The 19,809-nt window shown below is 43.8% G+C and overlaps 1 protein-coding gene across 2 annotated transcripts; it reads left to right on the forward strand.

Annotated features, from left to right (window-relative positions):
- The first annotated feature begins 493 nt into the window (after positions 1-493).
- On the forward strand, positions 494-19,252 carry LOC109998354 (zinc finger protein 638-like). Of its 2 annotated transcripts, XM_065950363.1 has the most exons (27): positions 494-2,950; positions 4,339-4,400; positions 4,626-4,664; positions 4,809-4,997; positions 5,221-5,498; positions 5,578-5,822; positions 6,442-6,576; positions 6,707-6,805; positions 6,933-6,970; positions 7,749-8,635; positions 8,876-8,910; positions 9,311-9,463; positions 9,601-9,729; positions 10,482-10,520; positions 10,758-10,883; positions 10,974-11,100; positions 11,343-11,465; positions 11,563-11,597; positions 11,756-12,007; positions 12,810-12,872; positions 12,992-15,901; positions 16,229-16,331; positions 16,553-16,672; positions 16,843-17,454; positions 18,154-18,270; positions 18,367-18,488; positions 18,625-19,252. In XM_065950363.1, exons 1-27 carry the CDS (start codon positions 758-760, stop codon positions 18,697-18,699), a joined length of 9,306 nt encoding a protein of 3,101 aa, XP_065806435.1. In that variant the 5' UTR covers positions 494-757; the 3' UTR covers positions 18,700-19,252. The 2 variants fall into 2 exon arrangements, with proteins under 2 accessions (XP_065806435.1, XP_065806436.1); XM_065950364.1 differs by lacking the exon at positions 12,810-12,872.
- The last annotated feature ends 557 nt before the right edge of the window (positions 19,253-19,809 follow it).

Genomic DNA, 19,809 nt, shown 5'->3' on the forward strand with positions numbered 1-19,809 from the left:
ATGAAGTTTAGGAGACCACCACATCACCAGCACCTTTAGCCACAATGCTTGAAAGTGGGCACTCACAAAAGACACCATGTTTGTTTTTTTGTAGAAGAAAATTCTGTTTTATTGTATACCCTGTCTGCATCACATTATAAGTCTCTTAAATGAGCATTCAAAGTTCAACAAGTGTGCGTGTGATCATTTATTCTGAAAATGTTCAGAATAGCTCAATTAAATGTTTTTTCCCTGGATGTTAGATATTGCTTTTTTCTCTCTGTTGTTGCTATTGCTTCTCCTTTTTGCCTTGCTAGGGAAGACCTGAATTTGAAAGAGTTGCAATGATTGTGTGTCCAACAGGAAGCCCCAAAGTTGAGAGCCAAGACACAACCATCCAGATGGTGGATCCCTGCCATCCATGAAGCCGATGTAGCTCATTTAATAATCCCTTCCTTTCTTTTTTAAACTTTTCAGCGTTGCATTGCTATCGGAGCGCTGTGCCCCTTGTTCTACCCCCGGGCCCTTGACGAGCTCTCTGCTTGGAGGGCTCCCAGGGAGCTCTCTCCTGATTGGCCAACAGGCAGCCTCCTTGCGACTGGCTCAACTGAAAGCCCAGCTAGCACTGACGCAGATAAACAATTCTCTCGCTTTTGGCAGCCAGGGAGCAACATTTGCAACCAACTCCAACAAATCTATTCCCTACATATCTACAACGCCCCCTTGCCCAACTGCTGCAGCCATCAATCTTCTCAACCTTCTGAAGATTGCAAACACGATGTCCAATCCCCTGTATAACCCCTATGCCTCTGGGAACCAGGGGCAGTATGGACTCTCGACGACACAGGCAGAAAGGGACCCTCGGGGGGCATCGTCCTTTCTTGGACATAGTTCCAGCCTAAGATCTTCCGGAGCTTCCTCTGGAATTCCTGACAACTCTAGGCAAACCATACCATCATTGATGTCTCTGTCGAGAAATTACAGGCCTGAACAAAGTAGGTCTGCCATGGATGAAGATATAGCTAGCTCTGTAGACATGCACATTAGCAGAGCCAGAGAGGAGGTGAGGCTTCTTGGACGATCGAATGATCAGCCCATGGACCAGGACACTCGCTTTTCCAGCTCACAGAGGGATGAGTTTCTCCCCTTTCTGAGCACAGGAATGGACTCCTACCCAAAGTCATCAACCTCTGCCTCTCTGAGACATAGAGGCAATTTGGATGGTCAAAGTGGCAGCAGCTCCTTTGACTGTTCATCAAAGTACAAAACACCCACTGCTGACGACTCAAAATTTTATACGCCCTCTGATTTGTCTAACTACCCAAGAAGTGATGATGGTAGGTTTGATACCTCCAGTAAAAGAGAACATGAGGGACTCGGAGATTATGGCTATCAAGTTAATCACAGACCTGCAGCCTCTACAGAGTCCAATCGACCCAAGTACACATCTGAAATAGCAGCAAAAGTCCTTCTGCACTTTGGACTCGAAAAAGATGATTTGGAACATCTCATCTCCTATCCTGAAGACCAGATTACTCCTGCTAACCTGCCGTTCATCTTGCGGGAAATACGCCTTGAGAAGGACAAGAGATCAACAGCAGAAGTTCAGTCTAAAACCTTCCCGGAATCACATTCCACCAGAACCGTAAGTGGAGTGGACAGCTACAGTTTGAAGAGAACTGGAGAAGCAATGATGCATCAGCAGAAAACTCCATCAGCTGTTCCCCAGTCAAGCAATGTGATCGACTATGGACATACTGGCAAATATACAGCAGGGTCTGTGAATGAGATCGTAAGGAAAAGTGATCGAGACAGTGGTAGGATTGGTAGTATGATGGCGATGGACAGTACTGCTAGCAGATACAATCAACAACCACTGCAAACAAATACAACGGATTGGAAAAGCAGCGCATTGGATTCTTCATGTGAGCAGGCGAGTTCTTTTTCCAGTCTCATCTCCTCGCGTGGTTCAACATTGAGTTCTGCAACTTCTCAAAGCACTGATCAGACAAAACGTTTGCAGATCCACCCGAACCTGACTTTGCAGAATATCCTCAGCTCTTACTCTCTGCCAAAGAAAGATACAGACATCAGAGGTCTCCAGTTTGAGGACTCCCAACCTGTTCTTTTGAATCAACCAGAAGTAGATCGCCAGGCAAACTCGAAAACCCAACCACCATCCACTTTGTCCCATGGCATACATCCAAGCAGACCGGGCCTTGTGCTCATTGGAAGTAATGATGCCAGTACAAAGGATCCAAGTAAAACGAAAAGGTCAGTGGTTGTTGAACATATCATAAAGCAGCAGGGTAAAGAGACGAAGCAAATGCAGCAACAACCAATGCAGACGCAGATGCAGATGCAGAAGCCCCAAAAGCAGCCGCTGGAGCAGAAGCAGAGTCAGCAGACCCAAGTCCAGCAAGTGCAGCAGACGCATCGGGTGCAGAAGACCCAGAAGCAGCAGCAGGAACAGAGGCAGAGTCAGCAGACTCAAGTGCAGCAAATGCAGCAGACGCAGATACAGGTGCAGACAAGCCAGAAGCAGCAGATGGAGCAGAAGCGGAATCAGCAGACCCAACTGCAGCAAGTGCAGCAGAAGCAGACGCAACTGCAGCAAACACAGGTTCAGCAGACACAAAAGAAGGAGATGCAACCTGTTTCTCAGGCAGGACAAACAATGTGGCCTCCAGTTTCTTCTGCTGCACAATCAGTTCCCCCTATTCCATTCCATCCTGGGATCCATGGAAATCCTCGCCCCTTCGTTCTTCCTCCAGTTCATCCTCAGCCACCTGCGGGCCTGATTCTCTACAATCACTTGGCGATGCTGTCCTCCAACTCGCAGTCTTCAGCCAAGGTGGTGGTCTCCAAGGATCAGCCGACACCAGCCATGATGAATGACTATTCGGCTACGACCCCAAGACTCTTTCCACATACCTGTTCTCTGTGTAACAAAAACTGTACTAATATGCAGGTGAGTGGAAGACTTTTCTGTTCACTCTGAATTTTTCAAATGTGGGTTGTTGTCTCAATACTTACTGTTTTGATCACATGACAGTTTGTTACGCACTTGACCAGGTGACTTAGCTACAAACCAATGTCTTGTTAAACAGGAGTAGTGACTTTCACTTCAAAACTAGTTGCTGGCAGCATGACAAGCTAAGTAGCTATCAGCTAGCATTTGTTGAGCTAAGACTTGCCAGTTCACACTGCTGCACCGTTTCAGGATAGTTTAGTCTCTTAACAGTCTGAACTATTCTTACCACTACTTGTTGATTGATATGATGTAACCACCAACTAAGTCAGAGCTGGCTGTTGATTGATGGTTCAGATTTTTATCTTACTTCAATCAAAACTGTTGTTACAACATCAATATTCAAAGACTGTTACTGAAAATGGGACCAGGCGGCTGAGAAGACCTGGCATGGAAGAATCTGCGAACGTGAAGACCATGCAGACCAGAAGAAGATGGAAGATGGTTGTTTCCCCCTTTTCAATTTGATTTATGTAAATCAACAACATGATGTTGCTTTGATTTATTACATTTGTTGTAACACTGGCTGCTTTTGCAAAGCAACGCTGGCCCCTTTTTTATAATTTATTTTACCCATTTCCCCGTCCAAGAAGACGTTCCACTTACAACTTCAAACGTTATGAAGCCGGAGCTACAAGCAAGCACTTACTTTTTTTCAGCCCGTCTTTTATTATTTTCTTCATTTCGGGAACATCATGTATTTTTTAAAACGTTAAAAAGGACATACCAGCTAAGTCCTCTCGTCAGTTTCCAGAGCATCCTGTCTCCACTCCAGATGTCTCTCCATTCCTGCTTTTGGCCTGATCCATCCTTAGGTGCGATCTCTGCAGAGGTGACCTTGGCGTACCATAGGACCCAATGATGCCGCAAACAGCGAGACCAGCCATCAACCAATTCTCCAAAACAAAGAAGAACTTCTTAGTTTTTCTTTTTGTGTGTTAAAGGCACTTCTATGTTCGATTTGTTTTACAATTAAGTCTTGTAAGTTCTCATATCCTCAAAAATGTGTCCATAAGAAACTTGTTCCGAATCGCCTCTTGCCAATATCCCCAATATAATCCTTGGTTTACACCAAAGCCATGAATGAAAAACATTGTTTCATCTCTTGTTTTTGTTTTCCACCACTTTGCAGTAGACAGACACCTCAAAAAAGCCAGATAAATGTTGCTCTCGTAGACTTGTAATTGTGGGTGTTATCATATCGCCAACAGGGCACAGACTTTGGACTGTCTGGGTTCTGAGTCAGGCTTTAGTTAATTGAATAAAACACGAGCTGTAGGTAAATCACAGAAAGACTATTAATGTGTTTTTCCCCCCCTGGGTACAAGGATTGGATCACGCATCAGAACACCAGCCTTCACCTTGAAAGCTGCAAGAAATTTCGAAGAAGGTGAGTCTTTTTTTTATCTTTTGAAAGACCTCGTAGATTAGTCCCTGACAGCACATAATCTGGATGTGATGTAGTCATTTTCAGGAGAACGCATATCTGTGACTTAAGAGCTCCCCGAGTGCAGAAGTTAATTACCACTTATCGAAATGCAGAAATTGTTACCTTTGCTACAAAATGTGGCTGTCTACTTTCTAAAGCTGGCTGCTTGAATTGTCTTTCCCACAGTTACCCTGACTGGGATGCTGAGAAGAATATCGGGTCCAGGTAATGTTTTTCCTCACGGCCGACGTCGGGCTGTGTTACTGATTTTACACATAACTTGACATTTGGTTTGGCAACTCATCAGCTGATTCCAACTCTAAAAACACCATCATTCACCTATGCCTTTGTCTTTGTTGCTATCATCAGGACCGCAGGTAAAGATGCAAAGTCCTCACCCTCAACCTCTGCACAGACTCGTCGACATGAGAGAACCAGGCATGAGAGTCGCTCCCGGTCCAAGTCAAAGAGCCCCCCTCGCCGCCGTGGCTCTGACGGTCGAAGGAATAAACGACGTAGTCCATCACGATCGCCTCATCGCTCCAGATACCATCGCAGGTCTGTCAGACATAAATTCTTGTATCAGGCACCACAGGGCCCTCTTACCCTTCAGACTATATTATCAAGATTCTGTTCCTACCCTTAAACCATGTGCATCAACATCATACCTTTAAAACCTTTTCCGGCATCCTCTTAGAAATCAAGATGTGTTGGGAGGTATTTCATTGTCACACTGGTCGATATGGACATTTTAAAATAGTTTGTCCCTTGTTTTAAATAGGTCCCGATCCCGGTCTCGTTCTTCCTCACGATCTCTCTCTCGCTCTCCACGGCGCGATCGGCGTATCCCTTCACGCTATCGGTCACGTTCAAGGAGCCCAGATAGACAATCGTCCCCAAGGAGGAGTGGCAGGAGAGGGTCAACACCGAGAAGGAGCCGTGAGAGACGTTCAACACCGAGAAAGAAGCGTGAGAGGAGATCATCGTCGGAGTCGTGCCCTGAACGAGAGAGGAAAAGCAGCGCAGAGAGACTGGCTAAGAAACTCTTGGAAACATCAGGTATGAGACATTTAAAATACTTGAAGAACTCTTGGTCCAAAGTGAGTCTGACCAACTTCCTTCTTCTCTGTCCCTCTAGGTATCCAGTCACTGTCAAATCAGAACGACCTGGAGGCCGTGGTTAAAAGTCTTGCTCCCGCCTTAGTGGCTGAACTATCCAAGATAAAATCCTCCTCCTCCTCTTCCTCCGGTAAAGGATGGAAACGCTCATCTTCTCCTCCCTCTGCTGGAGGAAAGAGATCGTCTGCATCATCCTCCTCTACAGCAAGGAAGGAGTCTGCAACGAACGCCTCTAAAGCAAAGCCCAACCTGCAGAAGAGCGAGGTAACAAAGACTTAACCTGAAGTGTGTGAACCCAAAGAAAAAGTCTTTCTCCTTCCACTGTCCGCGACTGGCTGTCGCGGATAGGAATTCCACCGCGGTGATCCAGGGTGGCCCAATACCGCGGTATTATGGCATCCTTTATCTTCCAATCCTTTTGTGAATCAGGAGTCGGCAATAAAATAAGTAAAAGTCACAATCAAAAAAATATTGCAACCCAGAGCTCAAATAAGACGTGTTTCGTGGTTTCACACAGATCTTTTTGGAGCTGATGTTTTTCAAATTGCATCGTCTGAATGAGCTGATTCTCCTTTTCATTTGGCTGAGAGACAAAATGTTAACAAAGGGGAGAAACTACATTCGGTTTAGGTACCGGTGCAGTTGCCATTGTTTCCTTCTGACCACGAGACGGGGTGGGTTGACTTCAGTTGCGGTGGTTGTGGCGGTTTGCCTACGTTCTCCACAGTTGGCTTGTTTTTATACTGCGGTATTTCATTTCAGCGGTTACCGCGACAACCTTACTTCTTTTCTAGTCCAGAGACAAATATGTTCAGCACTCGTTAACGATGTCCAACACTGTCTTTGTTCTAAACCTGACTTCATGTTCTCTCTCTTATCACAGTCTAGTAAAGCGTCGCCTCCGACCATGGTGACCCTGCAGGGGATTTGCCCAGCTGTCTCTCACAGTGAACTGCTCTCTGCCGTGGAGCAGTTTGGAAAAACAAAGTCGGTTGTTGTGTTTCGGGCCAAGATGGAGGTACGTGTGAGGAGTCTGTATTTCCTTGCCTTAAACTTTATCTTTGGTATTTGATTTCTCTGATTCTAAATGATCAAGTGTTCAGTCTGTATCCAGTCCTTGAAACACGCCTGTGTTTATTTACACAAAGGGCGTGGTGATTTACGAGAAAGAAGAGGATGCTAAAAAGCTGAAAAACTTGAAGTCATTCTATGTCAACAGAATCCCTCTCACTGTTGTCAAAGAAAAGGTATTCCACTTTCCACTAGTTGTTTTTTTTTTTACATTTTTGACCCCTGGGAATGTTAGCTATTAGCATGTGTTAGCACTCTGTCAAGGTTCAAGTTAATCTAAAATCTGAATTTGTTTGATCACAGGTGACTGTTTGTAAAGAGGAGAAGACCCCTCCTCTGAAGTAAGACATGTTTGGCAAAGTTCTCTTCTTATGTGATTGAGTGGTGGACATGTTCCTCTTGTGTGCCTGAGTATCTGGCCTTAGTGGAAAGTGTAGTATCATGCAGATATACTGACCTGAGGCATTCTTTATGCATGTAAAGGTTTTATATCTGTGATTTTGAAATGGTATTGTTCATATGAAAACAAATATTTGATCAGTAATTCAACTTTGGCCTTTTTAAAGGTCACATATGTTTCAAAATCCACTTCACCATGTTTCTCTAACACTAATATGTGTCCCTAGTCAGTCTACAAACATTCATGAGAAAAGTCCATCCTCTCTGTCTTCTGCCTGCTCCACTTTTCAGAAAATGTGTGCTCAAACAGGCCGTTTAGAGATTTTCCCATTTATGACATCACAAAGGGTAGTAGCCCCTCCCCCAGGTGGGTGTCACTCCAACAGCTAGGTGTTTGTTCTGCCCTCTGAGTCTGCCTTCTCACCGTAAACAATAGGACATGGAGCGAGAAAGCACCGAGTACACCCAAGCCCCTTCCAGAGAGGGGGCGTGGTCAGACACAGCTCATTTACATATTTAAAGGTACAGACACAGAAACAGCCTGTTCTGAGCAGGGCTGGATCAAAGTATTTAGACCAAGAAACTTCACAGACATGTTTTCAGGAGCTCTGGGACTTATTTAAACATATTGATGAAGAGGAGAATATGTGACCTTTAAAATGTAGGACATAGAAAAGCATTCAAATCATTACCTTAACTTCCCCCCTTTTTTTCTTAAAGAAAACCTGAATCTACCACGCCTAAAGCTGTACCAACTGTCACAAAAGACAAAAAGGCGGTTTCAGAAGCGAAAAACATCTCGACCCAACAGAAAGCCAAAACTCTACAAACTGGATCGTTGTCTACAGAGGGAGCCTCAGTGTCCAAGTCAGAGTCTCCTGGGAACAAGCCTGCATCTGAAAAGTCTAAGACCACAGTTAAAGAACTTGGAGAGGAGCTGAAAGACAAACCCAAAGCTCCAGAACCGGTGAACGCCTCAGAGGTTAAAGTAGAAACGATCTCAACAACACAGAAACACAGAACTCCAGCGGACAAGCTGCCTACAGGAGAAGCTGCCACTAAAGAAAGTGTCTCTGAAATAGCTCCAAAAGATGCAAAGAATCCCAGTAAATCCACAGCTCCAGATCATCAGTCTGATGGGGCAAACTCCAAGCCTAAAGAATCTGAAACTAAGCTTCAAGAGTCTTTGGAGGAGCCGAGGGACACAGCCGAGGATGTTGAAAAAGCACATGAACTAGTTGTTGGACCCGAGAGTCAAGGAAAACCTGACAAAGCTGAAGATGCAGATGAACCGATGGAGCTCGGGGTGTCAGGAGGTAAAGTATCAGAACCTGTGGAAGTCAAAGGGGAAGAAACAAGTTCAGAGGCTGCACCAGAAAGTTCAGCAGACAAACCCGGAGAGAGTCGACCGCCAACTGGTTCAGATGTAGCATCAGCCAAGGATGCCTCCGAAGCATCTGACAATGTCTCAGCCGAGGAAGCTGCACCCCTGACAATGCAGCTGACGGCTTCAGTAACGAGCGAGCAGCAGCCTTCTCCTTCAGCGACAGTTACCCCTCTGACTGTCGGGGAGAAGGTCGAAAAGCTGCTAGATACAACGAAAATAGGTAAAAATCAAATCCAAGAATCTAATCGAAATATGTTGGAAATTGGAAAACATTGGGCTGTCTTTTGTGCTTTTTTAAATTAATTATAGATTTAAATGTTTTCAAAATCATCTCATTCAAACTTTGGTTTATTTTTTTGTATTTTACATTTTCACAACATCCAAACTTTTAAGGAGATGGGTCACCTCTTGTATAAACTCATTTCCCTTTTATTTCTTATAATTCTTTCCCTTTTTACAGGCTGCTTCAACGTAAAGCGCTGCTTCAACCAAAAGGTAAGTTCCCTCACTTCTGTGTTGTTACAGAATAAGTCTTCTTTAGTTCAGTTTTCAACCAGAAGATAAGAGGCTCGATTAATCTCAGGCTATTTTGTCCCTTCAGGCTCTCCGTAGATAGTGGTCCTCAGTGTCTCCCTGTAGTCTCAGTGATGTAAAAGAAGGACACTGCTGCATCTTTGAATGTCTCATTTCACTTTAACAAACTCTCAGACAACTCAGCTGACGAGTCCAAAGTAATATCCATCTTATGACATCACACATTGACCTTATGACATCACACATTGACCTTTGAGCTGTTTGACCTCAGTTTTCAATCCATAGCAAGAATGTTTTTGATTTAAGATATCCCAAACTGACTCTCGCCTCTTATCCCCATTTTAATGTATTTATTTGACAGTTTTCAAAGCTCGGCAAGAGGCAGCTGCTCGTATCTGATCTGCCCGAGTACAACGACGGCAGCTACACAGAGGACGATGTTGCCAAGCTGCTCACTCCTCTCGGTTTTCGACACACGGACAACAGCATCTTTGTTTTTCCTCAGGCTCGAGTGGTATGCACCCAGTTATCCCTCTATCAGGCTGAAATTTTTTAACCATATTTCAGGGTTTGAAATGCTTTTGAAAAAGTAAAAAAAAAAAAGGGACTAAAGGAAGTGAAATTTCTTCCCACCCTGCTGTTTTTTTTCAGGCTTTCGTCATGATGCCGACAGTGAAGAGCGTACGTGATGCGCTGAAGGCTTCAGTTGATCACTGCGTTGTTTTGAAAGGATCTCCACTCCTGATCAAGGTGTTAACTGGAAACCAAATGAATGAACCGGTAAGCATGAACACAACACTTCTGTTGTTCAATGATTTCTACATACTTACGAAGTTTTCTTAAAGGATCAGTGTGTAACTCTGACACCTAGTGTTTAGAATGGGTACTGCAGTCCAAATTCAAATCATTGTAGAGAGCTGTCTCACACAGGTTGCCATGTGGTGGACACTGAAGCTTCAGTGTTTAGCCAGCTCTGCATGGGTCTGTAAACCTTTCTGTGTTCTAACCTCTCTCCATTTTTCAAAAGCATCTCCAATATTGATCCTAGTTTGAGCACGTTTCTGCTCGTGGAGCTTATTAGAAACATGCAGAGGCTTTTTAGGTCGGGTACAATCACTTCTATCTGAACCAGTTCTCTTGACCCGCTTCCATCGCTGCAACACCTGTTGACCTGATAACTGCTCTCATATCTGGCAAACTGAGGGGCGTCCAAAACAGGCCGTGTGGGGGGTCGCCTTAAAAGCGCCTACCTTCTCTGGTCCAAACAAATCCAGAGCATTCAGGAGCAGAATCTAAAGTTAGAAGGAGGACATACTGGCTGCTGCATTGTTGTCAGAGAAGCCAGCACTTCAACATAGCATGTTTCCTTAATGTCTGATCATATAGTAAGATACCTTTATCATTTCATCCAGTACATATCTTACTGATTGGCCCTTTAACTGCACAGTATCCAGAACTGTAACTTTTGCAGGTAAAATAATGAAAGGATTTGTTAAATTGTTTGAGTAATATCTCTGATGTTTCTCTCGTAGCTCGGTTTATATACCACCCTGATGCAGCTGATGAAGTCTGTAAGTAAAACACTTTCTTCATTGTCAATAATCCATCTCCATGTTTAAGACTACACTAAATCATCCACACTAAATATTTATCATTCTGATTCCACAACTGTCCGCTTTGAGTTGGCGTCTTAATCCCCCCTTTGTGGCCGCTTCAAAATGTTCTGTCATTGTGAAACATTCTGTAAACCAGTGTCTCTTTCCTCTTATCTCTTTGGTTTGGCTGTTCACTTCCTGTTCTGAACTCAGGGTGAGATGAGTAAAGGAAATAAAACAGTGCTGATCAAGAACATCTCACTGGAGGAGACCAAGGAGCTCAGGGAAGCTTTGAAGGATTTTGGTTCTTTCAAGAACTTCATGCCTCTCCTCAACAAGGTATTCACAACAATATGCAAGTACATTAGTCTGACGCTGACTTCCTGTCGGTCTCACATTTACAAGTGTGTGTGTGTGTGTGTGTTCCAGGTGTTTATGGAGTTCAAGACAGTTCAAGATTCTGATCGGTTTATAGGTTGGTACAGTCTGTTGAAACCAGGGCGTGGCCACGAAGTACACAAGATGAATGAGTACCAATGCAGCGATTTAAAAACAGGTAAGTCTTTGTTTAAGATGGTGACCAACCAAAAAGAGGAGCCAACGAGATGAAGTTCTTGTCGGCCACTTCACAGACAGAACTTAGTATTCTGTGCTCCTTTGACACTGTGTACATTTTGGTACTTCCTGTTTCATTTTCACTGGTCGTAGTTTGTTGATAATTTTTTATTTCATGAACATTGATGACTGCAAACTGCTCCCATAGGATTTCCCTCCTTACAAATTCTCTGTATCTCACAGAAGCCGTATCGGCCACAGCTCAGCCGAAAGCTGCAGGAGAGAAGAAAGAGGAAACAGCATCGTCCCCTCACTCTTCTCCTGATGGGGAGATGGAAGAGCCGCATTTGTGCAAAGAGAGAACAGGTAAGATATCCCTGAAGGACATTGAGTTTGTGTAAGTATCAGTTCACTAAGTGTTTACATTTTGACCGTCTTTCTTACGCTCTTGTGTCTCCTTCAGAGGGTCTACCAGAAAACCCTCACCTCTCACCACAGGTAAGTTTTATGAAATGATTTGCTTGAAAAACGACAGTCTAGGTCATTTTGTTAAGTCAAATTATTTACAAGATAACAACCACTTCAAAAATATCTGTAGAATAAATGTAGAGCTATCATAAAGATGATTCATCGAGCCACATTTTGACTTCTTGTAGATGATCGTGAAAGAGGAGCCGCAGACAGCTTCGGTCTCAGCTACAGATACCCTGTCTGTCTCTGTAGTCAGCAGTGGAGATGTAGTCCCTGCTGCTTCCAGCCCTGATCCCTCATCCACAGTGCCCATGCCTGAAGAAGACCTTGCAGAATTCCCTCAGATTGACACCGAAATTTTACAGGCGCTCACGGCAGCAGTGCGCCAGCACAGACTCACACTAGCGGCAAAAAGGTTGAAGAGGAAGGAAGACGAGGTGAGGCCTGGATTTAGATCGTTCAGTTTCATCTTCATGGTGTTTTTTTTCAGAGGCAAAATGTGGAGACAAGATTAAAGGCGGGGTTGGTAATTTACTCCAGATTAACTTTTTAAGATTTTGGTTGAATTTGTCTTTAGGTCCTGACAGAAATTAATAACTCATGTTCTCTGAAAAAGGAACAAAGAAAATCTGTCATCTGTATCAGTTGTAAGCCTGTAAAAACTTCGACCAATGTCTGCCACGAGTTACCAATCTGATGAACCAATCACACGCCTCCCTGTCTCCCTGCTCGTTCTCTACCTCTTGCGTGCTCTAGCTCACACTCAAAGCTCGTCACCGATGACTTTAGGAGTTTATACTGAGAGTTTACTTACCGCTGAATGAGACATGAGACGACGTAGTTTCTACACAATGAAAGAGATGAGCTGAGGTCCGCTTCTGGAGGGACGGCGCTCGTGCATGTTATTGAGGGCGCGTGGCTTATGAGGGAGCATAGAGGGGAGGGGGTGGGTGCAGATGAAGCAATGAGGGAATGCTACTTTCAAAATCATGATAGTTTAAAAAAATTACCAACCCTGCCTTTAAGTGTCTAAAGCTAAAAGAAGATTTCAGCAGATGTTAAGACTGTGCAAATAACATACACTTCTTTTTCTGTCAAATTTGATGTAAAGACCAAAACCAGCTGTTAGATACAATCGTTTTGTACGTGTGAGAAGGTCTGACAACAGTGTTCTTTTGTAACATGTCCAAAAACCTTTCAATCACTTGATATTAAAAAAGAAAACATACTTATCCTTAGGGTTCTGGTGGAAGCAACACATACTCAAAAACATCAACAGCTGAAGCCGGATCTGAAAAAATGGTAAACAGGCTTCTTGTATCTCATTAGAGCAGTTCAGTTTATGCAAAAGTCTTACAATAATGCAGAACATTCAGTCTTGTAATAATCAGTAATTGACTCTTTCGTTGTTCTTCATCCAGGGTCAGGACGATCTTAAAGATGCCGCTTCTTCAGATGCAAATCTCATTGATACAGAGAATGTGAACATGGAGGAATTTGTCACTGTTGATGAAGTCGGTGATGAAGTTGAAGACCCAAATCAGGAGCCTCATCACTCCTCCTCATCCAAACATTCCTCCAGAAAGAGAAGAGAGAGGCAGAGTTCAAGTGGACAACGGACCTCAACGAGGTCTTCGAAGGACTCCAAGAGCTCATCCTCTTCCTCATCCAAATCAAGTAAAGGCTCTGACTCTAAAAACTCATCCGAGCACAGCAAATCCCCAACCAAACCTTCATCCTCCAGTGCCAGTAAGTCCTCCTCCTCCTCCTCGTCTTCAGGGGTGACTGAAACTCCTTCCACCCCTGATAAGAAAACACAACAGAACAGGACAAAATCTCCCGTCAAGTCATCAGATACAACAACCTCACCGAGGACCCGCTCATCAGCTGCTGCACGAGAGAAGACTAAATCTACAGGAAGTGTTGAGGCCTCTTTAGAGACTCATCCAGAGAAACTTAGAGAAGACACAAAGAGTGTTGAGGCAAAGTCCGTCCACAATGTGTCAGCAGAGGGCGCTGCTGCAGAATCTGTGGAGTCAGAGATGGAAACCTCAATGGTGAAAGGTTATGGCGACCAGGACAACAGTTCTAAAACCCAGACCACTGGGCCCAAGGAATCCCAGACTCTGCATGAACATAGCTTCCAGATCTTGGACAGTATCGATGATGAACCTAAAGCCCAAACAGAGGCGTCCAGTGAAATGGGAATGGATCTTTCTCGCCAAGGTCAAAAAGACAGCGACATGGTCCAAGATGACGGTTCCAGAGTAATGCAGCTGCCAGAGAAAGATCAAAGTTCAGAAGTGGATAGTTCTGTAAAGGAGGGTGGGGAGAAGACAAAATTAAAAGACGAAGAAGTCAAAGGCAAAACCCAAATCCCAAACGTAGACCAGCCTCTTCGGGAAAGTGTCAACAAAGACATTTCCAAAAGCCCTGGCACTGATGATACTGCAAAAGAAGGCTTTGAGATATTGGATTCAACTGATGAAACCTCAAGTAAGCAGATATCTACAGACGACAAAGGGCAAAGACTAGAGGAGGAAGACACTTATCAGATCATTGATTCTGTGGAAGAACCGCTAACAACTACTGAGACCGAGTCAGAGACTGACAAAGGTAGGAAAAAGACAAAGAGGGGAGAGAACACTTCAACAAAAGATGGTAGACCTTCAAGGAGGAGCGGCCACACAAGCAAAACATCCAAAAGAGATGAGAATGAGACGTCGCCAAAGAAACAAGAGAAGGGAGTTAAAACACTGACAAATATGGACGCCACTGGGGACAGAGAGGAGATGATGTTTGAGATAGTAGATTCTGTTGAAGACAGTTCAGATCAAGATGACACCACAAAAGACAGACCTGGTAGAAGAAGAAGAAGTACCAGAGGAAAGAAAGAGGAGACTGTGGGGAAAGATCTCAAAGAAGCATCTGAAAATCCAGATGGGGACGAGGAGGGTGCATTTCAGATTTTGGACTCTGTGGAAGGGGAGGTGGTTAATGATGAACCAGCCACTGCAACAAGATCGAGCAGAGGACGGAGGGACAGAACTAAGATAGATGAGAAAACAAAAAACAGGGAGGACACCCCAACAAGAACTAGGCGTACTCCTGCCAGGGAGGACACACCAAAGAAAGCTCCTCCAAAAGAGAACCCACCACCGAAGAAGAGTGCTGGTGTTGTAGAAAGGATAAGTGGGGAAGTTTCTACCTTTCAAATATTGGACTCTGTGGAGGACGAGGTTATTAAAGACGATGGGGCTGGAGTTAAAAGAAAGAGGGGAAGACCTAAAAAACAGGTTGAACCAGCTAAAAAAGAAGGCGCGACACCAAAGACGATTGACAAAGAATCACCTGACAAATTGGCCGAAGAAGAAGCGACATATCAGATTCTTGATTCTGTAGAGGATGAGTCAGTCGATGATGAGCCACCATCAGACCAGTCTGGGACGATCTTTGGAAAGATTGATGAACAAAAACAGAAGTGCGAATCTCACACATCAACTAAAAGTGATGAAGAGGAGAAAGAACCCAAGTATCAGATCGTAGACTCTCCTGAAGACGATCAGCTAACAGCGATGGGGGATTCCAATATTGAAAGACAGGAAAAAGCTAAGACAAAAGATGAAGAATCTGAAAGGGAAGGCACTCCAATTTCTCCTACAGTCACTGAAACAACCGAAAAATTGGTTGTCAAGAAGGAAAGTCCCCATTGGAGAGTTGATGGAAACGATGATCCGTCGGGTGCTGGGGAGAAGGAAAGGACACCCAAAATCGACATTGACAACAATGAACCATCACCATTCAGAACCCAGAGCGATACTGGCATACTTGAAGAAGAGGACAAGCAGAAGTCCCCTGAGAAGCAACAGACTCCAAGCGCTCTGGTGAACCTGGACAAAGTTAGCGACGAGGAGGAGGATTACCCCGACGACACGGCAGAGGAGGAAGAACTAAGGAAGCGTGAAGCTGCCGCAGAAGAGAAGCGGTCTCCAAAGGAACAGGAAGGAAGGAGCCGGAGCGGCAGCAGAGGACGAGGATATGGGAAAGGGAAGAGCAGGGATAAGAGAGGAGGGAGGAAAGAGGAGGAGGAGGAGGAGGAGGAGGAGGAGGAGGAGGAGGAGGTTGATACCCAGGAGCTGGTTACTCTGGACGAGGTGGGGCCAGATGACGCTGTGGAGGACGGAACGCGAGATCAAGACTGCGATGGGAAGACCAAGGAGGGAGAACCTCCGGCACCCAACGCTAATGAAGTGACTGAAGGACAGGCTGAAGAAAACATGATGGAGACCAACCAGAGCCAGGAGGACAAATCAGTCAACACCTCGATCCAAGTAAAGTTCAAGATTTTGAAAAAGCATGCAAGTTTAGGTTCTTCCTCTGGGAAATTTAAGTTTCTAAAATTGGATGGAAGACTAATTTCTGTACTTGTGTTGTCCTCAAATACTATAAAAAGTCTTCCCACTAAGTGTGCCATTAAATGCACCAATTTGATACCATATCATAAGAACCTCACCAATGAAGACATACTTTGGTTATTGGATGGGTATTGGTCGAGTCCATTTTGGAAGAAGCTGGTGTAGTACCATCTCTAAAGGGAAACACAAATAAATCAGCCCTTTCAAACCAGATGCTAAAGATCTTCTGTGTTTGTGTTTTAGACTTTACATGAAGCTGGCGTCGGTGAAGAAGAAGAGCAACCGGATGAAAACCACGCTGAGAAATCCTCCAGACCTGCAAAGCGCAAACACAATGAAGACAAAGGTGAGCGAGTCATGTGGTAGAGTTCATAGAGTATAGAGCAGAGAGAATATAGCTGTATTCCCACAAGATGGTAGAAGAGATGATATGTCTTTTTATATTACAGTGTGATTTATTTTAGTCGGGGGTTTTGACCAACCACGTTATACTTAACAAAATAAAAGCCTCTCCTCAAAACCAGTGTTCATCCAATAATTAATTCTCTTCTTTTTTTTTTTTTTTAGATGAAAGTGTGAATTTTGTGACGGTGGACGAGGTCGGAGAGGTGGAAGAAGAAGAGGAGGAACAGGAAGCGGTAACATCCAAGAGAAGAGGTCGAGGCAGGAGAACCAGACGGACTCCAGGTGACACATAAGAACCACACAGATCACTATGGTTTATATAAAGCCAAGGAATTACCGGAAATCTTGCTGTTGACCAATCATGGAGCTCCTACCTCTATACGACACACTAAACAGATGATTATTGGTAACATAATCTTACATCTCTGTTTCTTTACTTCTTCTGACAACAGTGAGGAAATCCACCAGGAGCAAAACTGTGAGCACCAAAGACCAAAGAGAAGAAGAAAAGGAACCAGCTGATGAACTGCCATCCTCTTCACTTGAAGCCCCCAAACCATTGGACAAAGAGTCAGCCAAACTGTCACAGGAGGTCCAGAAGACAGCAGACTTCCAGGAGACAGTTGAGGTCCAGGAGACAGAGGAGGTCCAGGAGAAGGCAGAGGTCCAGGACATAGCGGAGGTCCAGGAGACAGTTGAGGTCCAGGAGACAGTTGAGGTCCAGAAGACCGGGGAGGTCCAGAAGACGGCGGAGGTCCAGAAGACAGCAGAGGTCCAGGAGACAGCTGAGGTCCAGGAAACAGTTGAGGTCCAGAAGACAGTTGAGGTCCAGGAGACAGCTGAGGTCCAGAAGACAGTTGAGGTCCAGAAGACAGCTGAGGTCCAGGAGACAATTGAGGTCCAGAAGACAGTTGAGGTCCAGGATACGGCACAGGTCAAAGCAGCTACCCAACCTGGCATTGACACCTCCTCTGCTGGGCCGGAGCTGCAGCTGGAGAGCAAAACTCTGGAGGAAGGAGACGGGGAGGAGGCGAACCAAAAAAGGAACCGGGCTGCCATTAAAGGTATGGAAAACTCAAAGATGGATGGAAGGTGTTGTGTTCCAGACAGAATGGTGCTCCCTCTCCATCCCTCACAAGCTGCTGTTCGTGATTAGGAGAAGTGGATCTGTCTTAAAATGTTTCAGGAGGAAATTATGGGATGTAAATAATAACTCATTGATCAAGTCAAACTAAATCAATACAAGATGAAGTCTAAAATATATTACCAAAGATCAGACCAATGATTACTTCTTTTTTTAAACTCACATATAGTGATACAATGCTGGATGTAAGTACTAAACATGGGCGAAGTTTCAGACCATGAGGTAAATGTATGTTGGAGTAATTCCAGGATGAGTCTGCAGGGGGCGCTAAACGGCTTGTTCTGTAAATCAGCCGATAGTTCCCCGATGTGAAACCGAGAATTTCACCTGTAAGTCATGGAAGCCTCTTACATAGGCTCTCTTCTCCCAGCACTCGAGAGCAGCCTCCTCTGGCAGCCCTGCAGCATTCTACCCCCCCTCCCCAGAGGGCGACCAGATAAGTGGCCAATCAGAAGAAAGGGGGGGGGGGCTTAAAGAGACAGCACCTGAAATGAACCGTTGAAATGGGATTTTTTTACTGACACCAGTGTGAAGATCAATAAGAAGTTTTCTGAGCAAAGTTAGATAATTAGATAATGTGTCATGACAGGTTTTTTTTATGTCTCTCTCTCTTCTTTAGTGGTGAATAAAAGCAGGAGGGAGCTTCATGGAACTGAAGCAAAGCGGTCTCGTTCTCAGTCTCCTTCTGTCCCTGCAGACTTCAAACTGCCAGAGTATAAACCCAACAACCCCCTTGGTGAGTCACAGACGCTTACACTATATATCTGTAAACAACACAAGATGAAGATGTCTCGCTACAGTTTCAACTTTTCACTTCTCTCTCTCTCTTCAGGTCAGGAGTTTGTCGTGCCCAAATCCGGTTTCTACTGCAACATCTGCTCCGTTTTCTACCTGAACGAGAGGACGGCCAAGGAGCTCCACTGCAGCAGCCAGAAGCACTACGACAACCTGCAGGTACACACACACACACACACACACACACACACACACACACACACACACACACACACACACACACACACACACACACACACACACACACACACACACACTGAAACTCACTCTTATTTACTTTTCTTTTTTTTAACAGAAACATTACCAGAAGATTCAAAAGACGTCCCCGAGAGCTTCATCTCAATGTTCTCAAGGCTCTGTGTCCGATTGATCCAAACTTAAGCTCCTGGGTTTTTTTTTCGTTTGAATGTATGGAATGACGCAGTTGGTTCGAGTGGCACGTATTTGATTTGTCCCATCAAACCTAACCTGTATTGAATCATGTTTTGGGGCCTCGCTTTGCTGCCTGCTAGTGCACAGCTTCCTTGAGTCAGTCGAGTCGAGTCCAAAATGACTTTTGTTTCCTGTTTTTGTACACACAGGTGTCAAAATAAAACCCTGTTACACAGTTATATTACTGTATATCTCTTATGTAAATATGACAAATGTTTTATTTTAGTTCATTCCTTGAGTTAAATTAAATCATGGTACACTTGTCTTATTTCACGTGAATTATGCAAATTGAAAATGTATTAAAGAGGTGTATCTTTAAGTTTCTTCGACATTGATCCTGTGGTGTTAAAGGTCAATAGTTTGTCACAAGGTCACAAACGTCTTTAAGAAAAAAAAAAAAAAAGGGTCCAACGTGTTGAATGGTTTCTGTTGTACAGTTTGCTTTGTTTAGTTTCTATAAACATCAATAAAAGAAAAACAAGTGACTCAAATCTTTTCTGTTTAAAGTTTTTTTTTTTTTAAATAAGCCCGCTTTGCAAAGTGGGTTTCTCTGAGAAGTCAGAAATTAATCAAGCATAACAATCAACCACTAAAACACATTTTTCTGTTCAGGAATGACAGTAAATAACAATAACTATAATTTGACATCTTAACCAAGAAATATTAATGTGATTTTTTTGTGATTTATTTTGTGAAAGTAAATTTGAAAATTCATGGATAAAAATAATAATCATATTTTAGCATTAAAAATATCATTTTCGTTAAAGAGCTTCTTCATACTGACGTATTAACAATTACAGAAACATAATAAAATGTTATGGTAATTACCAATGCTGTTAATTTAGGACAGCTGTGGCATAAGTGGTGGTCTAATACATTTGTTAAGCACTGTATATATTCCATAATAATAATAATAATTATATATATACATTTGTTATTGTTGAAGATATAAAGAAACTGTAGTGTCACTTTAAATCCAGAGGTAGGCGACAATACAACTAACCCTAACCCTTTTAAAAAAGCCAACAACAGAAGAAGTATAAAAAAA

The sequence above is a fragment of the Labrus bergylta genome, chromosome 22 (genome assembly GCF_963930695.1).
Source record: "Labrus bergylta chromosome 22, fLabBer1.1, whole genome shotgun sequence".
NCBI lineage: Eukaryota > Metazoa > Chordata > Actinopteri > Labriformes > Labridae > Labrus > Labrus bergylta.

Coding starts and splice junctions, on each gene's coding strand:
- LOC109998354 (XM_065950363.1), top strand. CDS start 758: ATGTCCAATCCCCTGTATAACCCCTATGCCTCTGGGAACCAGGGGCAG. Junction 5,823..6,441: donor CCAACCTGCAGAAGAGCGAG/GTAACAAAGACT, acceptor CTCTTATCACAG/TCTAGTAAAGCGTCGCCTCC. Junction 10,884..10,973: donor TCATGCCTCTCCTCAACAAG/GTATTCACAACA, acceptor TGTGTGTTCCAG/GTGTTTATGGAGTTCAAGAC.